The sequence below is a fragment of the Aquarana catesbeiana genome, linkage group LG02 (assembly GCF_042186555.1).
Source record: "Aquarana catesbeiana isolate 2022-GZ linkage group LG02, ASM4218655v1, whole genome shotgun sequence".
Classification (NCBI taxonomy): domain Eukaryota; kingdom Metazoa; phylum Chordata; class Amphibia; order Anura; family Ranidae; genus Aquarana; species Aquarana catesbeiana.
Genome location: NC_133325.1, coordinates 145,708,732 through 145,730,152, shown reverse-complemented (window position 1 = coordinate 145,730,152; position 21,421 = coordinate 145,708,732). Strand labels below are relative to the sequence as shown.

The 21,421-nt window shown below is 41.3% G+C and overlaps 1 protein-coding gene and 1 non-coding gene across 3 annotated transcripts in view; one reads left to right on the top strand and one right to left on the bottom strand.

The window, feature by feature from the left end:
- ATF7 (activating transcription factor 7) overlaps positions 1-18,587 on the top strand; it is a 178,703-nt gene extending 160,116 nt beyond the window's left edge. Inside the window, exons 6-14 of one of the 2 annotated variants that reach the window (XM_073613604.1) lie at positions 2,343-2,462; positions 5,402-5,527; positions 6,520-6,674; positions 6,922-7,021; positions 7,114-7,230; positions 7,399-7,530; positions 11,320-11,517; positions 11,606-11,714; positions 13,885-18,587. In XM_073613604.1, the coding sequence (XP_073469705.1) occupies positions 2,343-2,462; positions 5,402-5,527; positions 6,520-6,674; positions 6,922-7,021; positions 7,114-7,230; positions 7,399-7,530; positions 11,320-11,517; positions 11,606-11,714; positions 13,885-14,102 (1,275 nt within the window). In that variant the 3' untranslated portion in view covers positions 14,103-18,587. The remainder of the gene's footprint in view (positions 1-2,342; positions 2,463-5,401; positions 5,528-6,519; positions 6,675-6,921; positions 7,022-7,113; positions 7,231-7,398; positions 7,531-11,319; positions 11,518-11,605; positions 11,715-13,884) is intronic. The other variant, XM_073613605.1, reaches the window with a different exon arrangement.
- Positions 7,758-7,948, bottom strand: LOC141130784 (U2 spliceosomal RNA). Its single transcript, XR_012242530.1, has one exon. It is a non-coding gene; the product is annotated as a U2 spliceosomal RNA (small nuclear RNA).
- Positions 18,588-21,421: the final 2,834 nt, after the last annotated feature.

The window sequence follows — 21,421 nt, the reverse complement described above, 5'->3', positions numbered from 1 at the left end:
TCTTGACGTTTGGAATTTCTGACAACATTTGTGTGACCGTGTGTTTGCAAGACAAGTTTGAGCCAACATCCTTCGGAAAAAATTCCACAGTTTTGTTGTCTGAAAATTCTATCGTGTGTACAGGGCATAAGTCTCATTTTTCAACAGAACAAAATCCCCTTCAGATATAGCAGTTAGAGGGTTGAGACAAACCATTTACCACTGACGGGGTGCACAGTGTACAGTGTTATAGTGGTCAGCTTTTATTTATGTAAAACCCTTATCCCAAAAGGAACAAACGTGTTAGCTGGAGATTTGCTTTAATTTGTCAGTGTATCTATATCTGCTAGTGCATCTAACATTAACCTCCCCCCAGACTGACAGTACTGCTGTCCAAAGGTGGCACCCTAATACAGAAGGTGTGTTACTAGCCAGATCACTAGGTTAAAACAGTAGTAAATCACTGAAAAAAACAAAAACTGCAAGACAATAGCATAATGTGCTAGTATGCATCGCATACCAGCACATTATGAAATACTTACCTTGGAACGAAGCCCTGCAGCGGCACCCGGTCACAGCTGAGGGAGCTGACATGTTCTCTCTGCGTTTCTTCTGGGATCACTGGCTCCGGCACTGTGAGTGGCTGGAGCCGCGATAACGTCACTTAGGGTTTCCCCTGGAAGAACAAGGTTAGGACTCAGGGATTGGAATAGGGACCACCCCCAAAGGTCAGCAGGCGTGTCCCCAGAGGTTAAAGGTCAAGAGGTGTGGCTGACCCAACCCCATCAAAGTGTTCCGCCTACCCCAACTAAGTCGGGGCATGAACAAGTCGGGGCATCAGCAAGTCGGGGTAAGTCCCGTTCCGGCAGGATAAGCCGGACCTGCAGAGCGCATGCACCGCTGACCTCAGCGGCTACATGCAGGATCAATATCTCCTAAACCGTGCAGGTTTAGGAGATATTATTTTTACCTACAGGTAAGCCTTATTAAAAATAACCAAGCGGGCAATACAACTGCTTTAAAACAGAGGGAAAGGCATATTTTTGGTTAAACACCACTTTAACGGGTGCAAGTTATTCTCTGCTGTCAAGCAGGCAGCACACCCTACAGAAAGAATGGAACGGCCAACAGACTTTGAGAGGAGCCGATAGTCGTTGTTCTAGGAAGTGAAATTAAGGCCACCAGCCTTAGCCTGTCCAAAGTAGCAGCAGCCCGGCAGCAGGCCACAGCTTGGTAGTTGAAATAAATTGCCGTAAGGGACTTTGATAGCAATAAAAACATGACCCCTCTATACTCTGTGCAATAACAGGAGCAAGGGCACTAGGGTGGTAAAAACTTTGAATAATGCTGATAAAAGGAAGTGTATGAATGATTGTCAGCATTTTGTGTGATACATTGATTGTACCATTTGCATTGTACTCTGCTTGTTCATGAGAAGGATTGTAGCAAGTCCAAGCAATCATTTGACAGAGGTCAAGGTCTGTCAACTGCTGTTCCTCTGGCCGCTGGTTTCTTGACAAACATGGTTATATTCTGCATTTCTTTTTCCCATATTGCACTGAGATGCTGAAAAAGGAAACCTGGTTGCGGTGGTCAACAAAAACCTGCACTGTTTAGGAGATATTTACTGTAAATGCAGCCAGTGACATCTCTGGCGCATGCGCTGTCATTGCACGGCCACCCATGCCTTGACCGGCATCATCCGCAAACCCGGAATCAAGATGGGTGAAGATGTAAGCAGCCTCCAGATCTGACATCTCAGTGCAGGATGGCTTTGTTTTTAAGGTAAGTTTCACATAATGTGCTAGTATGCGATGTAAACTAGTACATTATGCCTTTACCTTGCAGGGTAAAAAGAAAAAAAAAACGTCCAGCGGTTTACAACCGCTTTAAAGATGATTCTGGCTTTCTTGCTTCTTTAAAGACTATTTACCCATAATAAAAAATATTACATGAAGCCATAAACTTTGGGATAGGAGAGCATTGCCCCTAGATACCGAAGTCCAATGCCGACTAAAAAGAGATACCCAATTAGCAGTTGGTGTTTGTACACTCAAAATAAAAAAAAGCACTGTAAAATAAAGACAATGCAGCTTTAAGGTGTACAGCACTTGACATCACTGTATGCTGCCTTCTAAATTCTTCAGTTTTATCAGTCTATTTTTCTGTCTTTTATTTTAGACCTAAACAATTTGATATTGTGATCCGTTTAGAAAAATACAGTGTGTGTGTGTATATGTTATAGCAAATGTGTGTGTGTGTGTGTGTATATAGGTTTTTATTTGACATGAATGTGAAATATATTGGAGATATCCATAATAAAGTTATGTTATATCCTACTATGCTGTGTTGTGTGCATGCAGAGTGCCGGACCAGTGGATATGTCTTTACCTTCAACCCCTGACATTAAAATCAAAGAAGAGGAGCCAGTAGAAGTGGATTCATCCCCACCAGATAGTCCAGAGTCATCTATAGAGGAGCAGGTACGGCAAATATGCTGATACTTTATTCAGAAAGCTTCCTATTTTTAAACTTAAAGCGGAACTTCACTCTCTCAACCAACATTAACTATTTTTAATCTTTATGCTGCTAGCATTAGTAAACAGATAGGAAAGTATATCATATTTACTTGTTTTAAATCCTTTTTTAAATTTCTTCAGTTACTTCCTGGTTTTCATGCCTAGGCAAATGATGTCACATATCCCAGGAGTCTTAAGGAGAGGAGGAGGGGTTTTCTCAGCTAAGAACATCCTCCTGCCTGCATGCCTGAGCTAAGGGCAGATGGATTCCAGGAAGTAAATGCTACATAAATCATCTGCCCTTACTCAAGATGGCCACGTCCAGAAATGCTAGGGGGGAGGGGTGTTGTATTTTTTAAAGTGAATTCTCAACCAAATAAAGCATTGAGAACTGGTTGGATGTGGGAGTTAGCTTTCAATAGTAAAAATAGATTAAATAGCATTTTTTGTTTGTGGTGCAGTGCATCCGGAAAGTATTCACAGCGCTTCACTTTTTCCACAATTTGTTAAGTTACAGCCATATTCCAAAATGGATTAAATTAATTATTTTCCTCAAAATTCAACAAACAATACCCCATAATGACAACATGAAAAAAATTTGTTTGAATGTTTTGCCAATTTGTTAAAAAATAAAAAAACAAAAAAAATCACATGTACATGAGCATTCACAACCTTTGCCATGACACTCAAAATTGAGCTCAGGTGCATCCTGTTTCCACTGATCATCCTTGAGATGATCAACTTGATTGGAGTCCACCAGTTGATTGGACACAATTTGGAAAGGCACACCCCTGTCTATATAAGGCTCCACAGTTAATCGTGCATGTCAGAGCACAAACCAAGCCATGAAGTCCAAGGAATTACCTGTAGGCCTCTGAGACAGGACTGTATTGAGGCACATATCTTGGGAAGGGTACAGAAAAATGTCTGCAGTATTGAAGGTCCCAATGAGCATAGTGGCCGCCACCATCCGTAAATGGAAGACGTTTGGAACCACCAGGACTCTTTCTAAAGTGGGCCGCCCGGCCAAACTGAGTGATCGGGGGAGAAGGGCCTTAGTCCGGGAGGTGAGCAAGAACCCGATGGTTACTCTGACAAAGCTCTAGCGTTTCTCTGTGAAGAGAGGAGATGCTTCCAGAAGAACAACCATCTCCGCAGCACTCCACCGATCAGGCCTGTATTGTAGAGTGGCCAGACAGAAGCCACTCCTCAGTAAAAGACCCATGACAGCCTACCTGGATTTTGCCAAACGGCACCTGAAGGACTCTCAGACCATGAGAGACAAAATTCTCTGGTCTGATAAAACAAAGCTTGAACTCTTTGGCCTGAATGGCAAGCGTCATGTCTGGAGGAAACCAGGCACCGCTCATCACCTGGCCAATACCATCCCTACAGTGAAACATGGTGGCGGCAGCGTCATGCTGTGGGGCTGTTTTTCAGCGGCAGGAACTGGGAGACTAAATTTGCAAAGATTTCAAACAAACTTCTTTCACATTGTCATTATGGGGTATTGTTTGTAGAATTTTAAGGAAAATAATGAATTCAATCCATTCTGGAATAAGGCTCTAACATAACAAAATGTGCAAAAAGTGAAGTGCTGTGAATACTTTCCAGCTGCACTGTGGTTCCGCTTTAAATTTTCTTTATGCATATTAAACTCGTGACCATTTATAGGAAGTGCACAAAATAGAAATGTTTTTAGTGTAACTTGCAAATTAAATTGTAAATATATCGAAGCGCATATAGTGAAGTGCGGTAGTCTCAGGCAACAATTCTTCTATTGATGGGACTTCAGTAAAATAGGATATGCTTCTTGTGGGTTTTGGTTCTTTGAGGTCTTTGCACTTATGTTTTAAAGCGCTGCGTAAACTGTCTGCACTATATAAATCCTGTATAATAATAACTTCTTTATAAACCCAAGTGTTGGTGGCTTTGTATAGAACTGTTTTGATTTCACTCAAAATTGATAGTGTATTTCCACTTTTGCAGTCAAAATTAGAAAAACCCCACTACATGTTTGTTATGTATTCCCATTCACACAGTTTACCTAAAAATAGTTTTAAAAAATATTTCTATCTAGTCTTTTTTGTTTTTTTTGTTTTGTTTTTTAAGCTGATTTTTACATTAAATTCTATGGGCACCTTCCATTGCTTTGAAAGGAGTGCACTGTGAAAATAAGATGCAGAAGTAGGGACAATTTTTTTTTTTTTTTTTTTTTAAGTATATTAGCTTTAACCCTGGGTTAGGACAGACAGTGCTCACATCTAGTTTATAACTGGTAACGAGACCGGCCAGCACAACACAGACTGGGTTAATTATGTTTTTTAAAAAAAAGAGCAAAAAAACTCCTAGATTGTAAGCTCTAACGAGCAGGGCCCTCAGATTCCTCCTGTGTTAAATTGTATTGTAACTGTACTGTCTGTCCTCATGTTGTAAAGCACTGCGCAACATGTTGGCGCTATATAAATCCTATATAATAATATAAATTCCCAGCTCCCTCCTTAAAGTGTCATTAAACCCACATCATTAAAAACTATCAATAAATGCTGTACTTCATGCTGTTCATTCTCACTCATTTACTATGAGGTTTGTTTTCTGTATTCTGCAAAAAAACTGGTTTATCCCGCTGTTCTCTTGTCTCCCTCTTCTATCCATGTCCCCACTGCATTTGGGGATTTTGCAGAGCGATGTTGACAGCTAGTGCACATGCACAGTTTTCATTGTATTTCTACCCTGATAATTTTCTCCCTATCACATCTGAGCAGCCCATGTGACTGTAGAGTCACAAATGTGGGCACGTACACAGTGGTAAATGGCAGCCCTATAGATTTGATTTCAAATATATATTTGTATGACAATGTAAAACAGTTTATTGATATTAATTTTTACTCTGTATCCCAAAGGATGTTTTTTATTTTGAACATGTGACAAGCAGCAGAGGACTAGAAGCTCCTCCTGCTTATGTTCCCCTACAGACAGGCTGGCAAAGAGCGGGGTCATGTGACAGCTGTATATCGATTAGGAAAAAGGTACTTAGATGTTTATTTATTAAAATAATTCTAGTGCCATCATCCACATACAGAAAGAGAAGGGATAGTGTAAATGTAACAGTGTGTGTTTAGTATCCCTTTAACATGACACAGCAAGGGATAGCTTGGGGATTTTCAAGCACTTAAAAAGGAGAAAGTAAGCTGCAATTTTTTTCTTCTTCTTTTTTTTTTTTTTAATCAGGCAATGTTAATGGGAGAATGTAACAACTATAAAAAGGATGATATCCAAATGTGGCTGCAAACATGGAAATTCACTTTAAAGTGTATTTATAGCCAACACTTTTAATTTTAGTTGTGGACAAAGTAAGCCACTGTCTGTTATGCTGGGGAAAATTCCCTTCACTTTCTTCCCTAAAATGCAATGAGTGATAGGAAATTTCCACAAAAGTAGGTGAATTTGCCTCATTGACAATTGTCAAAGTAAAACTGTGGTCCATTGGAAGATTTTATTTCGTCTTCTGTTTCGGTGAAAATTGTAAAATTTCAGATTTCCCATTATTTTCTGTGTTCCTGACACCAGCACGATTTAGGGAGAGACATGTTATAATCTAACTAAACTCTTACCAAAATCTGGAAGAAAGTTTTGGCTATATCTACTCTTTAAATTATGAATGTAGACTGTGGGTTGCTGGCTGGAGCTTTGCCACCCCACCCATGGAATCTCATTGGCCCTGCTGATATGTCTCTAATGTAACATAAATAAAAGCTAGGAAGCTTTTTAATGGCTGCAGAAGGTGTGTGGATTTGTTTGTGCTGAGATTCCTTAACTGCACAGATGTATAAGCCTACACTGCATATATCTAAATCTGAAGTGACAGTTTTTAGTGTGTATATGTATGTATATGCAGGTTTAATTGCAGACAAAAGCAAGTCAGTGTGCGATAATTTGTGCTGTTGGCCACACTATATTATTTCTATGCATGGTTTTTGGTAGCTTGGGTGATAATGTTTATTATGTCACTCTGGTAAAGGTGCCACCAAAGCCGCAGGTCAGCTCAACGCCCACTCCTACAATAGTTCGGCCTGGCTCTCTGCCTCTCCACCTGGGATACGATCCTTTGCACCCTACACTTCCTTCACCCACATCTGTCATCACACAAGCCCCTCCGTCCAACAGACAGCTAGGGTAAGGAAGCTGTAGTTGTGTGTATTTCACCCTATCTGCTTTTCACACACTATCCTTAATTTCTTAACCACCAGTGTGTTCATCGTTATCCTTTTCTACCCTATGTTATGTTTCTCCACTCCCTTGTATTGCTCATACTAAAACAGAGCTCTGTTTCATGTCTAAGTGTCAGTCTTCCTTAAATCACTGTGCTGTATACATCTCTACCCTGATTGTGTTATTGTAAAAGGTTTCTTCTGTGTTTCAGCTCCCCAGGCAGTTCAGTCCCTCTTATGATGAACCTGGGTAATGGCCAGGCTGTCCCTTTCCTTCCTGGTCCACATGTACAAATGCCATCTGTAATATCGGTAAGGAGACCTTTGTCTGATTTGTTGTGGTATTAAATGCAGAGAACCAGGATTCCACTGATCAGTCTTGTTTCTGTGTTAACTCGGCTCAGTTGGCAAGACCAATGACCATGGTGCCCAATATCCCAGGAATTCCCGGTCCTCCAGTTATTGGTTGTGCAGGCCATATTTCTCCATCAGGACTTTCAATGCATTCAGAAGCCAAAATGGTAAGTAACCAAATAGCACAATGAGGTTATTAAAAAGGATAAAAGATATTTTGATTAGGCTTTTCAGTTCATTCAGAAGCCAAAATGGTACGTGACCAGTTAGCACAATGATATAATAAAGAAGTGAGATCCGTTTGTCTCAATTTCCTCACCTGGTTTTCTTTGCAGAGACTTAAAGCCTCACTTACTCATCAAGTCCCATCATCTCTTAATGGGGGAATGGCTATGGTGGCATCGCGGCCTGAACAAAGCCAGATATTGGTCCAGCATCCAGATGCTCCTTCCCCTGCACAGCCTCAGGTCAGTAATAAATTGTACATGCAGCTTAGGTTGCTTTGTAAATTGCCACGTTTGCCACCAAAGCTGTTTTTGCATGTGTTAAAATGCACATTTTAGATCTAAAGATTAGCTAAACCCCCCCAAAATATGTTACTCGTACTGTACAGGGCACAGATTGGATATTCAGAGGCCCCGAGTTATAGGCCAGTTCCAGGTGATTGGACACTGGCAAAGCTTTTGAAACCCCACACTCTTCCCCCCCCCCCCCTCCCCCTGCAATACCAGGTCGATGCGTGGAGTGGACAGAGCAAGCTCTTCTTCCATCTCCCTGTTCTAAAAATCCATTTAATATATGGTCCCCAGATAGGGGACGTATCAGATATTAAACTGATAAGAACAGATACTACACTTGATCTTAGTCAAAAGGCCGAGAAGCGATTCAGTGAGTTTTTTAATAGGCTAGTTTCCTGTAGGTGATGGACCTCTTCTTCCCTTATAGAGTTTCTGTGCCTAACTAGTTCCTATTGAATTTAAATTCTTTAACTCTTCACTACCTCCTACTATAACAATAGAAGCACTGCAACCAGTTTGGCAACAGAAGGAGTTGGCAACAGTTTAAACCTTGGAAACCGAACCCCATGCTGTGGCACTAGATCCTGTTTGGGTGCATATCTTGACACTTAATGCAACACCTGTAGTTAGTGTAGGGTGCTATCTAGGTCCAGGGCCGTGGTCCATTCCTTTGGTTCACAGACTCTGAGGACTTCTATGGGACTATGCCCACCCTGATGGGTGAAGCCTTGACCCATACAGGGACCAGCAGTATGAAAAGGTAAGACGGGTTTGTCCTGCTGTGAGACCATTATTGTAGCCTTATAGCTAGTATGAGACGTAAAAAAGTTCAAGATTTAAAAAAAGAAATAATACTCACCTATGTGGATGCAGCATCGATACGATGCTGCATCCGTCCCCCCCGCCACCTCTGAACTGAGTGATCAAACACCTCTGATCGCTCAGTTCTTCTCCTCTGCTCTCAGCATAGAGCCGTGACTGTCAGTTAGCCAGTCCCTCCACAGCTCGGAGCTCCATTGAGCACTGGAGAGGTGGGAGGGGCTGGCTCATGCCGTCAGTGGATTACTGAAAGGTTGAGCCAGGTGCCGATCCAGTCTTTCGAGCGGATCTCGACCATATGGTCAGGATCTTTTCAGAGCCTGGACTGACTGCAGTACACTTATTGGTGTCTCCTGAATGCTATATGTTCTTATGATATCAACTATCAGGAAATCGGGGATTGTGACTTTATTCACTCATTGAGTATTTAAACTTTCATATTTGACGATAAAATTTTGACTATTCAGAGCTTAGGCTCTAGTAAATGATTGTGTTCCATCACACCACAGGTTACACTATTGCCACCACTTCTGCTGAGAGCCCTTATAAGGTACTCAGGTACTTCCTCACGCCCTTATGCCTTGAGGAGTTGGCAACAGGATGGTCCGCATGGGCTGCAAAGCACTCAGAATGATGTTGCTTCACTGGTGCAGAATCCTAATTTAACACCAGTCTCTGCATTTGATTCTAGCTGTGAGGCATGCAATAAGCAGCGTATCTGACCAATGCATATTTCTCTATGTTAGAATTTCTGTGATAACTAATGGCCTTAATTTAGCCATCCTTGTCTAGAAGTGCCAGGCGTTGTTTTCATCTTCTCTACCAGAGTTGGAAGTGGAACTATTACTCCCTTAGAAGAGATGGACATGGAGATCTTTTAAGAAGACTTGGAGGCAGTGTTGCACCTGATGCTATTGCTTTACGTAATATGCATTCCAATGTAGATATGCTCACTTCTGTGTGTGCAAAAGCCTCAAGATAGCCGCCACACTTGATTCCTCTCAGTCTCACCAGGCCCCTCTGGGTACTAAGAGACCTGTAAAGTCTTAGAGACATTACCTATTTATATACAAATAGAATGGACAATTTATAATAATTGGATTTCCCCTGAAAATGTTTTCATCCCTCATTGCTAAGCTTTATCCAGTGCAAAAAGACTAATACTAAAAGGTTGACTATTCTAGAAGTAGACCCTGCCGTCTCAATCTTTAACAAACATTTGACTCTACCTGTAGAGTATTTTCCTTCATTTAAGGTTTCAGCAGACAGAAAATTTGAGACTCTTTTTTTAAATGCTGTATTTACCATTGCAGGTCCAGTCCTGCATCTAGCTATTGCTGAAATTTCTGTTTGTTGAACCGCAGCTGATTGTTCACTGCCCTAGTCCAATCAACAGGATCCTGTCTTTCAGGAACGAAATCTGGTGGAACACATACAAACACTGCCTCCCACCTTACTTTTTTTGTCTTGTGCCCAGAATCTTATGGCTTAAAGCTTGGTCCGCTGAAGCTACATTTGTTTGCCTTTTGATGGAGAATGTTAATTTGGTGAGGCACGGTCAAGTTTGTAAAAGATGCCACAGAAGAAAAGGTCCTTTTCTTATAGCAGACAGCTTTGAAAGCCCATACCTCCTCAAATACAGATCGTCACACTGCTCAGGCTTCATCTATAAAGCTTAAGCTCAGCCCTTGCTTTCAGCATACGACTTGGAACACCAAGCCAACCAAGTCTGCCACAAAGTCCTCTCAACATTGATGGGGTGTCCTCACTCTTAAAACTAAGAGGACATCCTTTACCGTTTGCATTCCTCTCAGTCACAGACATCCTAGGGTTACTTTAGTGGTTTCAAAGGGGTACAAAATAGAGTTTCAAACTTTACCCTGTCTTGTTCCCTTCTTGCAAACCAAATAAAATTAGATTTACAAACTGTCCTGGAAAACTTCTTGTGGTTGTTCTGATCTCTCTGGAGGACAAGTTCAGCAGATTCTATTCATACTTGCTCACGGTATCAAAGTCCAACAGGGGTATTCATCCTATCCTACACCTAAAATCCTTGAACAAGTACCTTGCATTTACAAGTTTTGCATGTGATCGGCAAGGTCGGTTATTGCCTCTCTAAAACAAGGGTGGTTGAAAAGGAATGCCCAGTGTCCCGAAAAAAAACTCGCTTGATGGATTTATTATAAGTGCTTATGGAAGATGTAAGAATACAAGTAAATGCATTTCGGGGAAATTACCTGTACCTTCTTTAGTTATTTTACCTAAAGCTTCCTATCAACATGTTGGAGCTGGGAGCAATAAAATTGGCTCTGCACCACTGTACACCCTTTGCTGTGTCCAGTCACTGTTCAGTCTATCCAGTGAATGTAGCCTGCAATTAACATATGGTCTATGAAGTCATGTGTTCTATACTATACTCTAAGATAAGGAATTTACAGTTAAATCATGTCTATTTTTGCCATGTGACAAATCTGCATTTTTTAAATTGCGATTGAGAACAAATACACCCTTTAAATTTTGTGTAATTGTGTTTAGGTAATTCACCTTTTTTTCTGTAGGCAATGTTTGAATGAAGATCTTATGTTTGTCTGTTTTAAATATGTCAACCATTTCCGTGGGGTGAACTTGCTTGACTGGAAATACTGAACAAGTAGGCATATTAAGAGTTCTGATTTTACTTGCTTTATGGTCAGATTCAATATCAAAGCGAGAGGATTAACATAACCTACATACAACTATCATTTTTAGGAAGCCAGTAGTGACAGTTGACTTGTTTCTTTCATGACAGGTTACCTTTCAGAATTTTCACCTGGCTCAGATTAACTTTTACTAGTAAAGACTATATAAATGCCCTAATTACTCATTAAAGAGTGGCTTTAAACTGATTGTATGTTTGGTGTTTCTTTATCTACTTTACAGGTATCTCCTGCACAGCCCACTCCAAGCACAGGAGGTAGACGAAGAAGAGCAGCAGATGAAGATCCAGATGAACGCCGACAGCGCTTTCTAGAGAGAAACCGAGCAGCTGCATCCCGTTGTCGTCAGAAGCGAAAGGTTTGGGTGTGCTCATTGGAGAAAAAGGCAGAGGAGCTTACTTCTCACAATGTGCAGCTAAGTGTAAGTTCAGTAAAGAACAGAGTACACAAACACTGTATGTGCTGTTGACAGTGGCTGCAGAGTAATGACTTTGTGTTTTCACCTGTAGAACGAGGTAACTCTTCTGCGGAATGAGGTAGCCCAACTAAAACAGTTGCTTTTGGCACACAAGGATTGTCCTGTAACTGCCCTGCAAAAGAAGAACCAGGTGTATCTTGGTGAGTGTGGCGCTAAATGCTATCTCCCCCTACTTTTCTAACATATTTTACATTTATTAAAGCGGAGTTCCAGCCACAAACATTTTTTTTTTTAAAAGTTAGCAGCTACAAACACTGTAGCTGCTGGCTTTTAATAAGGACACTTACCTGTCCAGGGAGCCCACGATCTCCGCCCTCCCAAGGCCGATCCATCTATCGAGTGCGAGTCGCGCGGCGCTTTGTAAATGGCCAGCTTGTCTTCTGGGAAACACACAGCTCCCAGAAGACAGCGGGGGGGGGGCTCGCCGCACAAGAGGACATGACGTCCTGCTCCGCAGCCCGGCTGGAACGGAAGTACACTTCGTACTTCCAAAAAGCTGAGTTTGGAAAAAAAAATAGCCAGAAACAAGTGGTGGAGGGGTCGTCTGGTGGTGGAGCTCCACTTTAAAGTAACAGATTATATCAAGTGTGTAGGAATGCATTTAAAACAGAAGTAAAGGGTTTTTTTTTTTTCAGATTCATACTTGCCTATGTGGATGCAGCATCAGTCCGATGCTGCATCTGTCCCCCCGGCACCTTTGCACTGAGAACCGAGTGATCGAATGCTGCTGATCATTTGGTTTTCAGAGCTCCTTGAGCTGAGAGCTGAGACTGTCAGTCACAGCTCTCTGCTCTGCTCCCTCCTCGCCCATTGGAGGGCTGAGCTGTGGAGGGGGCGGGGGGCGGCCAGCTCAGGCTCTCAGCAGCTCGCTGAGAGGCTGAGCTGGGTGTTAGTCCAGGCACCTGGGGGATCCAGACTTTATTGTCGCAATGACGCAGTGCTTGAGCTGACTTCTGTGACGTCAGCAGAGAGCAGACTTCAGCCCGCTCTCTGCTGAAAACTGGTCACAGAAGTGCAAAACGAACTGCACTCCTGTGATCCATAGGAGAAGTCCAGCCAAACAAGCTTTGGCTGGACTTCTCCTTTAAAGAAACCGTGTCATTTTGCACAATTAGGGCAAAGTAAAAGTGTCTTTGTAAAGCAGACCCACTAATACTAACCCCTCCAGCAGTCCCCTGCTACTCCTGTGCCTGTTGCAGCTGGTGCAAAATACTAGATTTTTCCAGGAATGGGGGAAGATGTAACCTCCTACTGTGATGTACTAGGGCCTAATGGCCAGTCTCTAGGCCCAAGCACTGGCACATAAGGGAAGTGGCTCCCTTTGGTTCCTAAGAGACACTGAGTTTTTGATAGAAGCTGTGATAAAAAAATGATTGACCTGGAATCGATAGGTGAGTATCTGTGGGTCAGTGGTTGGGGGCTGCTTTATACAGACATGTATTATGTATATTTATACAGACACTCAAAGTTATGAGTTATGCTCCTAATTTTCCTCCCCAGAGTGTTTGAGCCCTAGCTAACAGAGCAAGGCATCAGAGTATGAGAAGGCGTATATGACCTCCCCAAAGTGATGGTGCTTAGGCCTTAGCAGGCTCTCACCAAGCCTAAACACTGGCAGGTGTAGTGGGGCTTGATGTCATTCCCCTGAACTCTAATGCCACGTACACACGGGCGGACTTTTTGACCGGACTTTTCAACTGACTTTTCAACTGACTTTTCACGGACGGACTTGCCTACACACGATCACTCCAAAGTCCGACGGATTTGTACGTGATGACGTACGACTGGACTAAAATAAGGAAGTTGATAGCCGGTAGCCTATAGCTGCCCTAGCGTGGGTTTTCGTCCGTCGGACTAGCATACAGACGAGCAGATTTTTCGACCAGACTCAAGTCCGTCGGACAAATTTGAAACATGTTCCAAATCTAAAGTCTGTCAGATTTTTGACCGAAAAAGTCAGTTGCAGGTCCGATGGAGCCCACACGTGGTCGGATTGTCCGACGGATTTGGTCCGTCGGATCAATCTGGTCGAAAAGTCTGCCCGTGTGTACACGGCATAACACTAACCAACACTGGAACTTAGACAGGTTGTATGCTGCAGTGGTGAAGTGTGGCTCTAAATATAAAAGCCGGCGGGGGTGATATCTGCACATGCTGCTGTATTGCTCTGATTGGGCTAAGTGATCATGTCCCTTTAAACGTCAGTGCAGTAGTTACAACTATCAAGTTTGCCTTAATACCCCCAGGCACTTTGTTTTTTTCTCTTTATTGTAAATGCTTCTGGTAAATCTGTAACTTGCTTTCTTTCAGAAAACCTAAAGGATGGCTGTGATGCAACAGGCTCTCCAGGCCCAGTCAGCCAGCACAGTTCATTGTCCTCTGCCTCTCCTAATGGTTTGCGTTCTCCAGCTGAACACATGGCTACGTCAGTGCTCACACAGATGGCCAGCCAAAGGACAGACGGCCACAGTCAGATCCTACAGTCACATGTCATCATGTCACCACAGTCGCAGGCGGCCAGCAGATGATGTATCTCAGCCACTGGACCTAGAACTAACCAATGGGATGCCTCAGCCCCAGAGACTGAGTATAATAACTAAGCCCCATTACAGAAGGGGTGGATATGGATTATAAATATATATATACATATATATATTTGTTTTTAAGTTCGGTAAAGGGTGTTTAGGGAGTTTTTTTTTTTTTTTTGTTTTTTTTTAGTCCACAGATACCAAGTGATTAAAGCACTAACATTGAAAACCCATCAGGTCAAATCACTAACACCATCGCACATACAAGAACAGTATGGGCTTCGTGCACTAATAGACATGGAAACACACACCCTGCCGCACACAATGCAGCCTATGCAGAATATATTACTAATGTTTACCATTACGGTGCCAGCGGGTGAGTTCTTCAGCAGTGTTCCTTGTCTGAGCACCCTGCCTCCTCTCTCCTGGTTAAATATTGTAGCCCTGTTATGACAAAAACTCCTTACATACTCCCTTTTTGATTCTTACATTTTTTGGGGGGAAAAGGCAGTGCCATCCAACTTTTATCTGTCCATGGCATTTCATTGTTGCTAGAAACTCACTAATGCATTAGAAAAAATGGCCTTGTTGCTCTGTTGCCTTCCAGACTTTTCACTTTATGCTCTTGTGTTGGGTAAAGAACCAAGAGACCTTGTTCTGAGTCCTGAGATAGGCCTGGTGCTGGAGGGACCCAAGACAGTGTGGACAAGATATTCAGGGGGATCCTTTTCTTCCACCAACTGCAGGAGGAGACCTAGGAACTAGAACTGCCTGAGCAGCCAAGTGATCAAAATTGTTAACTGGTTGTATCTCCAAGAAAACAGCAACTGCAGGATGAAAAATATCTCTGTGTCTTCCCCGGCTCTTGAGATGCTGCTGATATGCATTGTGCTTTAAACCTGAGGTCTAGGTCTTTTGCAGCCTGTTTCAACACTAAATATAACCAGCCATGTAACCTCTTCAAAGCCTTATTTCAGTCTTCCAGCAAGTTTTGTCTGACAGGTGACTTTAACCTCCAGTGTAAAATGCCTGTGCCATGGAGGCAATCTTTTGAGAATTGTCAAACATATAGCTTCGTCAAGACTGTGGGGGATAATTGAAGTCATTTATATAGAAGCGACTTCTTCCTCCATGTACTCTCCCTACTTTGTCCAAGAGATGCCTTGAAATGTGGTGTCCCTGTGGCATTAACTTTTTTTTTTTTTTCATTGCCCAGTGAAACGACCAGAAGAAGCTTCTCGGTTTTGAATAGAGGGCTAAATATACGTGCCTCTTAGATTGTTCCTCTACAGTCTTTTGGAAGATTCAGTTCTTGCATCAACTACAGTACTTTGCTTTTGCTTATAGCTCTTTCAGGTATTGTTCTATGCAGTGATATAGAACTGATAGACATGATTCTCTTCCTTCCCTACTACAGTTTGGGATGCTACATGGTGACTTTTCTTGTAGATTATGCTTTAATACTATTACAGAGCATTGCGGGATATGTCCTAAACAAGAGTTCACAAAGCAATGTTAACAATTGTGTCATCCAAACAGCTCAGTCAAGAGGTTTACAATGTGTATAGGGAGCTAATCAATGATAACGGACAAGGGCTCATCAGTAATCCCCCCTGTAGTCCAATGTGATTGAGTTCTGTGAATGAGGGGGCCAGTTGTTTCTAATGGCTGACAGTCTCACTTGCTTTTGTAAGTATTGCAGTTCTTGAAACAGGCACATAATGTACTAATCAAGTTGGGACACACTACACTGTCACCCATATTTACAAGCAAATTCTGATTTTTTTTTTTTGTGGTTGAAAAAAACGGATGAGATGAAAAAATTGCTGTAGTTGAAATGGCTGTTCACCCTTGTATTTTTTAAGGGCTTCTCCACCCAGCTGCAATTCTCTTTTATATTTTCAGTTAACCCCTTTCGCTGGCACCTCCTGACCTCAGGGTGGGGTTTATGATCATGTGACCCCCTGTAATTGGCTGTGACAGCAGTCTCCCGATCGCAAGTAGTAGGGTGCGTGCTCTTGGCACAGCTGCATTTAAAATCTGGTACGCAAATATGTTGCCACTCAGCGTTAAGGCCCACCCGCCAAGAGGTCACATATTTGCATACTGTCGGCATGAAGGGGTTAAAGTGGTACTAAAGGCAAAATCAAAAATGGCATGTGATGCAGTCTTTTACTAAAATTAACAAAGCAGTCCTTATTCTTCTGAGGCACTGTTCACATATCGCTTGGTGAGAACTCAGGTTCCCACTAGTGATTTGGAAAGCAGGATTCTTATGCATTTACACGCGTCACGTATAGGGCAGCCCATTCAAGTGAATCTGTCGTGCCAAAAGAGCTCAGGGACCAAATTTTTACATGCGCATTTGTTCCACGACAATCATGGTAAAATTGCACGGCATTTGGGGTGAATCCAAAAGCCGCGATTTGGAATCACTGGCAGGATTTCCCCCTGTAACTTAATTTTTTAACCCATTAATACTGCTGAAATTTTTCAACTCCTGTTGACAGAACAAACTGTGCAGCAACCGTGGAAATTAAGAGGTTTAAGACAAACCATTTAACACAGACAGGGGTGCTTGTAATACAAAATCTCTTTCTCTACCTATTTTCAAAAGGTTGACTGGCGTTAGGCTTTAATTTGTTAGTGGAATTTATGAAAAGTTCATCTAAATCTGATAGTCCATGTAGAACTACCCTCTTCAGACAATGCTGCTGTCCATGGGTGTATATTGCTCCTCCATAGATATTGGAGACGCCCTAAGAGAGAACGTGTGGTACTGGTTGAATCACTTGGTAGAAATAAAGGAAAACATATAAGAAACAGAAAACAAATTCAGCCACCACATTTAGGGATTGGTAAACTTAATTATATTACATTATTGTTTTTTAGGGTTTACATGCACGTTAATTTGTCACTTGAACCAGATGCAAGCTTTCTGTTGGCAACTGCTTTCAGTAAATAAACCTTCTCTGCCTAAAGTGTAAGTTCACCTTTGTAAAAAAATAAATAAATGCACATCTTTTTGTAGGTAAACAAATGTGCATTTATCATTTTTTTTTCTACTAGGTGAACTCCAAAGGCTTTTTTTCCAAAGGTGAACTTATCCTTTAATACTGATTTTTGTGTTTGCCATATTGGCTAGCTGTTAGCTTAAAAATTGACAGTCCCAAAACCGTAATAATGAAAGGTACACTGTAAGCTGCTATGTTAGCACTGTTGTCGTGATCGCTTGCACCACTTGCAGGTTTCTTTTTTTTTTTTTTTTTCTTCTTCACCCAAGTGCAAAAAAAAGGTGCCAGGTGAATAGACGCATGTAGGCCCTCCCTCAAGAGAGTTAAAGGAACAATCTCCCTAACGTAAGGATCAATTTTTACCATATAGCTTTTAAAATGAAATTCAAGCAAGCTGGGTAAGATTTTACTTTTCACTTGTTTAAAGAATAAGTAAACGGTGATTGCTACTAGTTTGTTTTCAAGGGCTGCCACATACATTGCTGATTGTCTTATTAACACCGGTCTTTATTAAAGAAAATAATTGTGTTTAGAAATCATTTGCTCGTAGCAACCAGTCGTTAAAGCCCTGTGCTGCTTTTAAATGTGTAGACGTGTATCATGTTTCCATCTCCTTGACATTTTATGTTACAAAGTATATTTTTTATTGTAAAAACCTAAAAATAAATCGAATAGTTTTTACATCATGTATGCCTTTTACAAAACATCTGGCAAAATCCAAAACAAGATAGAACAATGAGTGCAACTAAGTATGCGTAAAAATTAGTGGTGCACCGATATCGGTATCAGTGCCGATACTAAGCATTTGCATGAGTATTTGGGTATCTTGTGCAAATGCTCTGATACTAAAAACAATACCTCCCTGGTTTACACCAATGTGATTTGTCATGCAATTTGACAGTTCAAAATTGCGTTAAAGTCGCATCCCATTGTCGGCAATGGAACCGTTTAAGATTGTTGTGACTTTGAAAAAGGTTCCTGCACTACTTTTTGCAATTTCATTGCAACTTGCATTGACTTCTGTTAAATGAAGTCACAAGCCACAATGAAATAGGAGGTCCAAATCGCACTGATCTGCAGCTTTGAAATTGCGCTGAAGTAGCGTGTACTCGTACTCGGGTTTTTAAAAACTGGTATCGGTAAATACCTAATAAAAATGCAGAACACAATAATAAATCAGTGCTTCAATGCCTTTAAAAAAAAATATGTATACATTAAATTAATGAAGGGCTATATGCTTGATATGCCTAAACATGGTCAGATCTTTTGTAAATTACACCTGGCAACTGTCTGATCTCAGTTATTGCAGGGGCCATGAGCTGTTTCTGTAACTTGAACAGTCCTCCTTTATGACAAAATGTTCAGATGATTTCAGCACACTGCTGATTTCCAGACTGTATATGTGATGCTCATGTTCATCCTTTGCCTTGCAGCAATCCCAGCACACCATTATAAACGTTGAAAGACAGAACTTGCTGTTGAATTGTTTTGCTCTTGCCTACCTCTATAAATCTTAGAAGAGCTCATCTGTGCATTGACTTTGGATAACAGTAGGGGAGCCCAGTAAACATTACCGCCCTAGACAGTGAAGAATTTATCAGGCAATAGTGTTCTAAGGCAGGCCATACATTTTGCAAAGCAAATCATTTGATTCCTCCATCAACAAGTCGGTGTTGAGGGGGGAGATCCCTATTTTCCCTGCCTCCAGGATACAGTGATCACTGCCGGCAGCGATCAAACGAAAAGAACCTGAAATAGATCGATTTCAGTACAACCAGCTTGCCCATAGATGGATTGAAATTTGTCCGGTTCCTGCTGAACTGGCCAAATTTCGATCCGGCTATGGCCTGCTTAAGTTTACCTGTTGTGATTTGTACACTGTCTGCGCCAACTGCATTTTTAGGCATTGGTCAAATAGAGTCTAATGTCAATTTGTATCTAAAAATAGAATTCCTATTTCTACCATGTGAGTGCCCACAATGCAAGAGTGCCCCAAACACTGTTGTAATAAATCTTGGGTTATGTAAAACCATTATAATAAGATGAATCGCAAGAAAAAGGACACAAGCGTATTGTTATCTGCATGCTTGAATTGACCTCTCTTCTATTGGAATTCTCCTTCTGGCACCACCAGATGTCCTAATATTACCAGTGGCTGCATCTGCTGAGGGAGAGCTATAGTGAGGAAACTCCCTCTTGAGGGATAAATACAGTGTGCAGCACATACACTGCGAAGGCTGGTGCAGAGAGTATAATCATTATTGACATGTAAGGAATATTGCATATTGCCCAGTTTCCTCATTGTGCTTCTTCTCCAATATATGCAGCGACAAAGAGGATTTCTAATTCATTCAGGGCCTAAAAGTTTTTCAGACCATTAATATAGTAATGCAAGAAAAACAGTACAGATATGATCAAGCATTTGAGCACTTTTCTGGCGTTTTGGCCATATCAGAAAGCCCTATGCCAAAATAATGAAAGCCTTGTGATTGTTTTATTTTCAGCACATACTACAAATTCAGGTTGTTTTTATGTGTGAAGCTTTTACATTCTGGCACTGTGATTGACAAATCACATGGCCATAAAATGTTAATGATATCTATCAAATATGGCTATGTAGCTTTCGTTTGGTAAAAGATATAAGCCTCCTGGTGCCCTGGCTGTAGCTGATAGGGCTGGCGTGGATACAATCATGTGACAGCTTTCTACTTGTTCTGTGGAATTGGGTTTGGACAAGGTTGAGATAGAACTAGAGATGTAAATTTTCAGAAATTTTGAAGCCATGAGAACGAAACATTTTTATCCCTTTTAATTTTTTCAGGAAAAAATCAGAAATTAAAAAAAAAAAAAAATCAGTATGGAGTAGTTTTACAGATTGAAAGTCATTTTGTTACACTAGGAACGTGAAATGCAGTGTATACAAAAGTATTATGCTTGAAAAAAAACTACAGTTTATTCAGTACATAAACTAAACTTGCTTTTAAAATTTGTGATGATCCAGAAGCAGCAGAAAGATGGTTTCTGGAATGAGCACTCTGGAAGGGAAAGCTACTTGCTCTTTCATTATAGTCCTCCTCATTTAATTCTAGAAAGTATTTTAATGTCATTAGGGCACCTCTAGCATGCAAGGATGTGTTTTGTCCTCATTGTAGCATTTGGAAAAGAATATTTCTTCTCACAAGATTTGAAAGTTGTGCTCAGCAGAAATTGCACTGTGGAAATGTTTCCAAACTCTAGATGCTGGTCTCACCATTTTACCGAGAGGAGGAAAAGAAAGAAAACAATTTAATGACCAGATTATAGGGAAACCTTATGCTGTGATGGTGGAGAACATTAATAGGAATCATTTTAAAGTTATAAAGATAAACTTATTTGCCAAACAAATTCACCCTCTTACCCATCAATTAAGGCCTGAGAGGACAGAAACTATCATCTACTGTATGCCAACAATCACCCAACAGTAGGAGGTGCAAGATGGAACGAACAAGCAAACAAAACTGGAGCCTTTCCCCTAGTGGCAGAATGCATATTTCTCTTGTGAACTACAGGATTTGCTTATCTTCAGCTGAGAGAACTTGCAATAGTTTAAGACTTTACATACAGTCTCAGAAATCTTTCATTAAGGTCTTCATGTTATATAGTTTGAATACCATGTAACAGATATAATTTTTATCATTTTAAAAGAACATATTCCACACTTTTTTTTTCAATTTTTCTAGAGGAAAAAAAATTGCTTTGGAAAAAAAAAGTTTTCCCCACACAAGTTGGGGATTGTTGCACAGACAGGAGACATGTTTCTAATGACTGCCTACAATACTGACGTTCAGTCCCGGTTCACACTGGGACGACTTGTCAGGCGACTTAGCCGCCTGACAAGTCGTGTCCCATTCTGTACAATGGAACCATTCTAATCGCGTCGCTCCGACTTAGAAAAAGGTCCCTGTACAACTTTGGGGGTGACTTGAGGCGACTTGCATTGACTTCTATAAAGAAGTCGCCGCTCCTTTTCGTGTCCAGGTCGCCTGAGGCAGTCGTGCTGCAAGTTGTGTTGCCTCAGTGTGAACCGACACTTAGGGAATGTGTTTGTGTTCCTTTATAAATTGTTCTGTTTTCTTATAAGTCAGAGAAAGCACTCAATCCTTACATCTCCCCTTCCCCACCAGCTATGCAAGGGGAAGGGTTGCATTTAAAGCAAGTAGTACCAGGGTAAAGCTGATGTTTAGTCAAAAATTATATTTCCTCTGTAGCTGCAGTCAAACATTTTTACCCAAAGCAGCACCTTGCATGACAGTGGACATTCTCCAT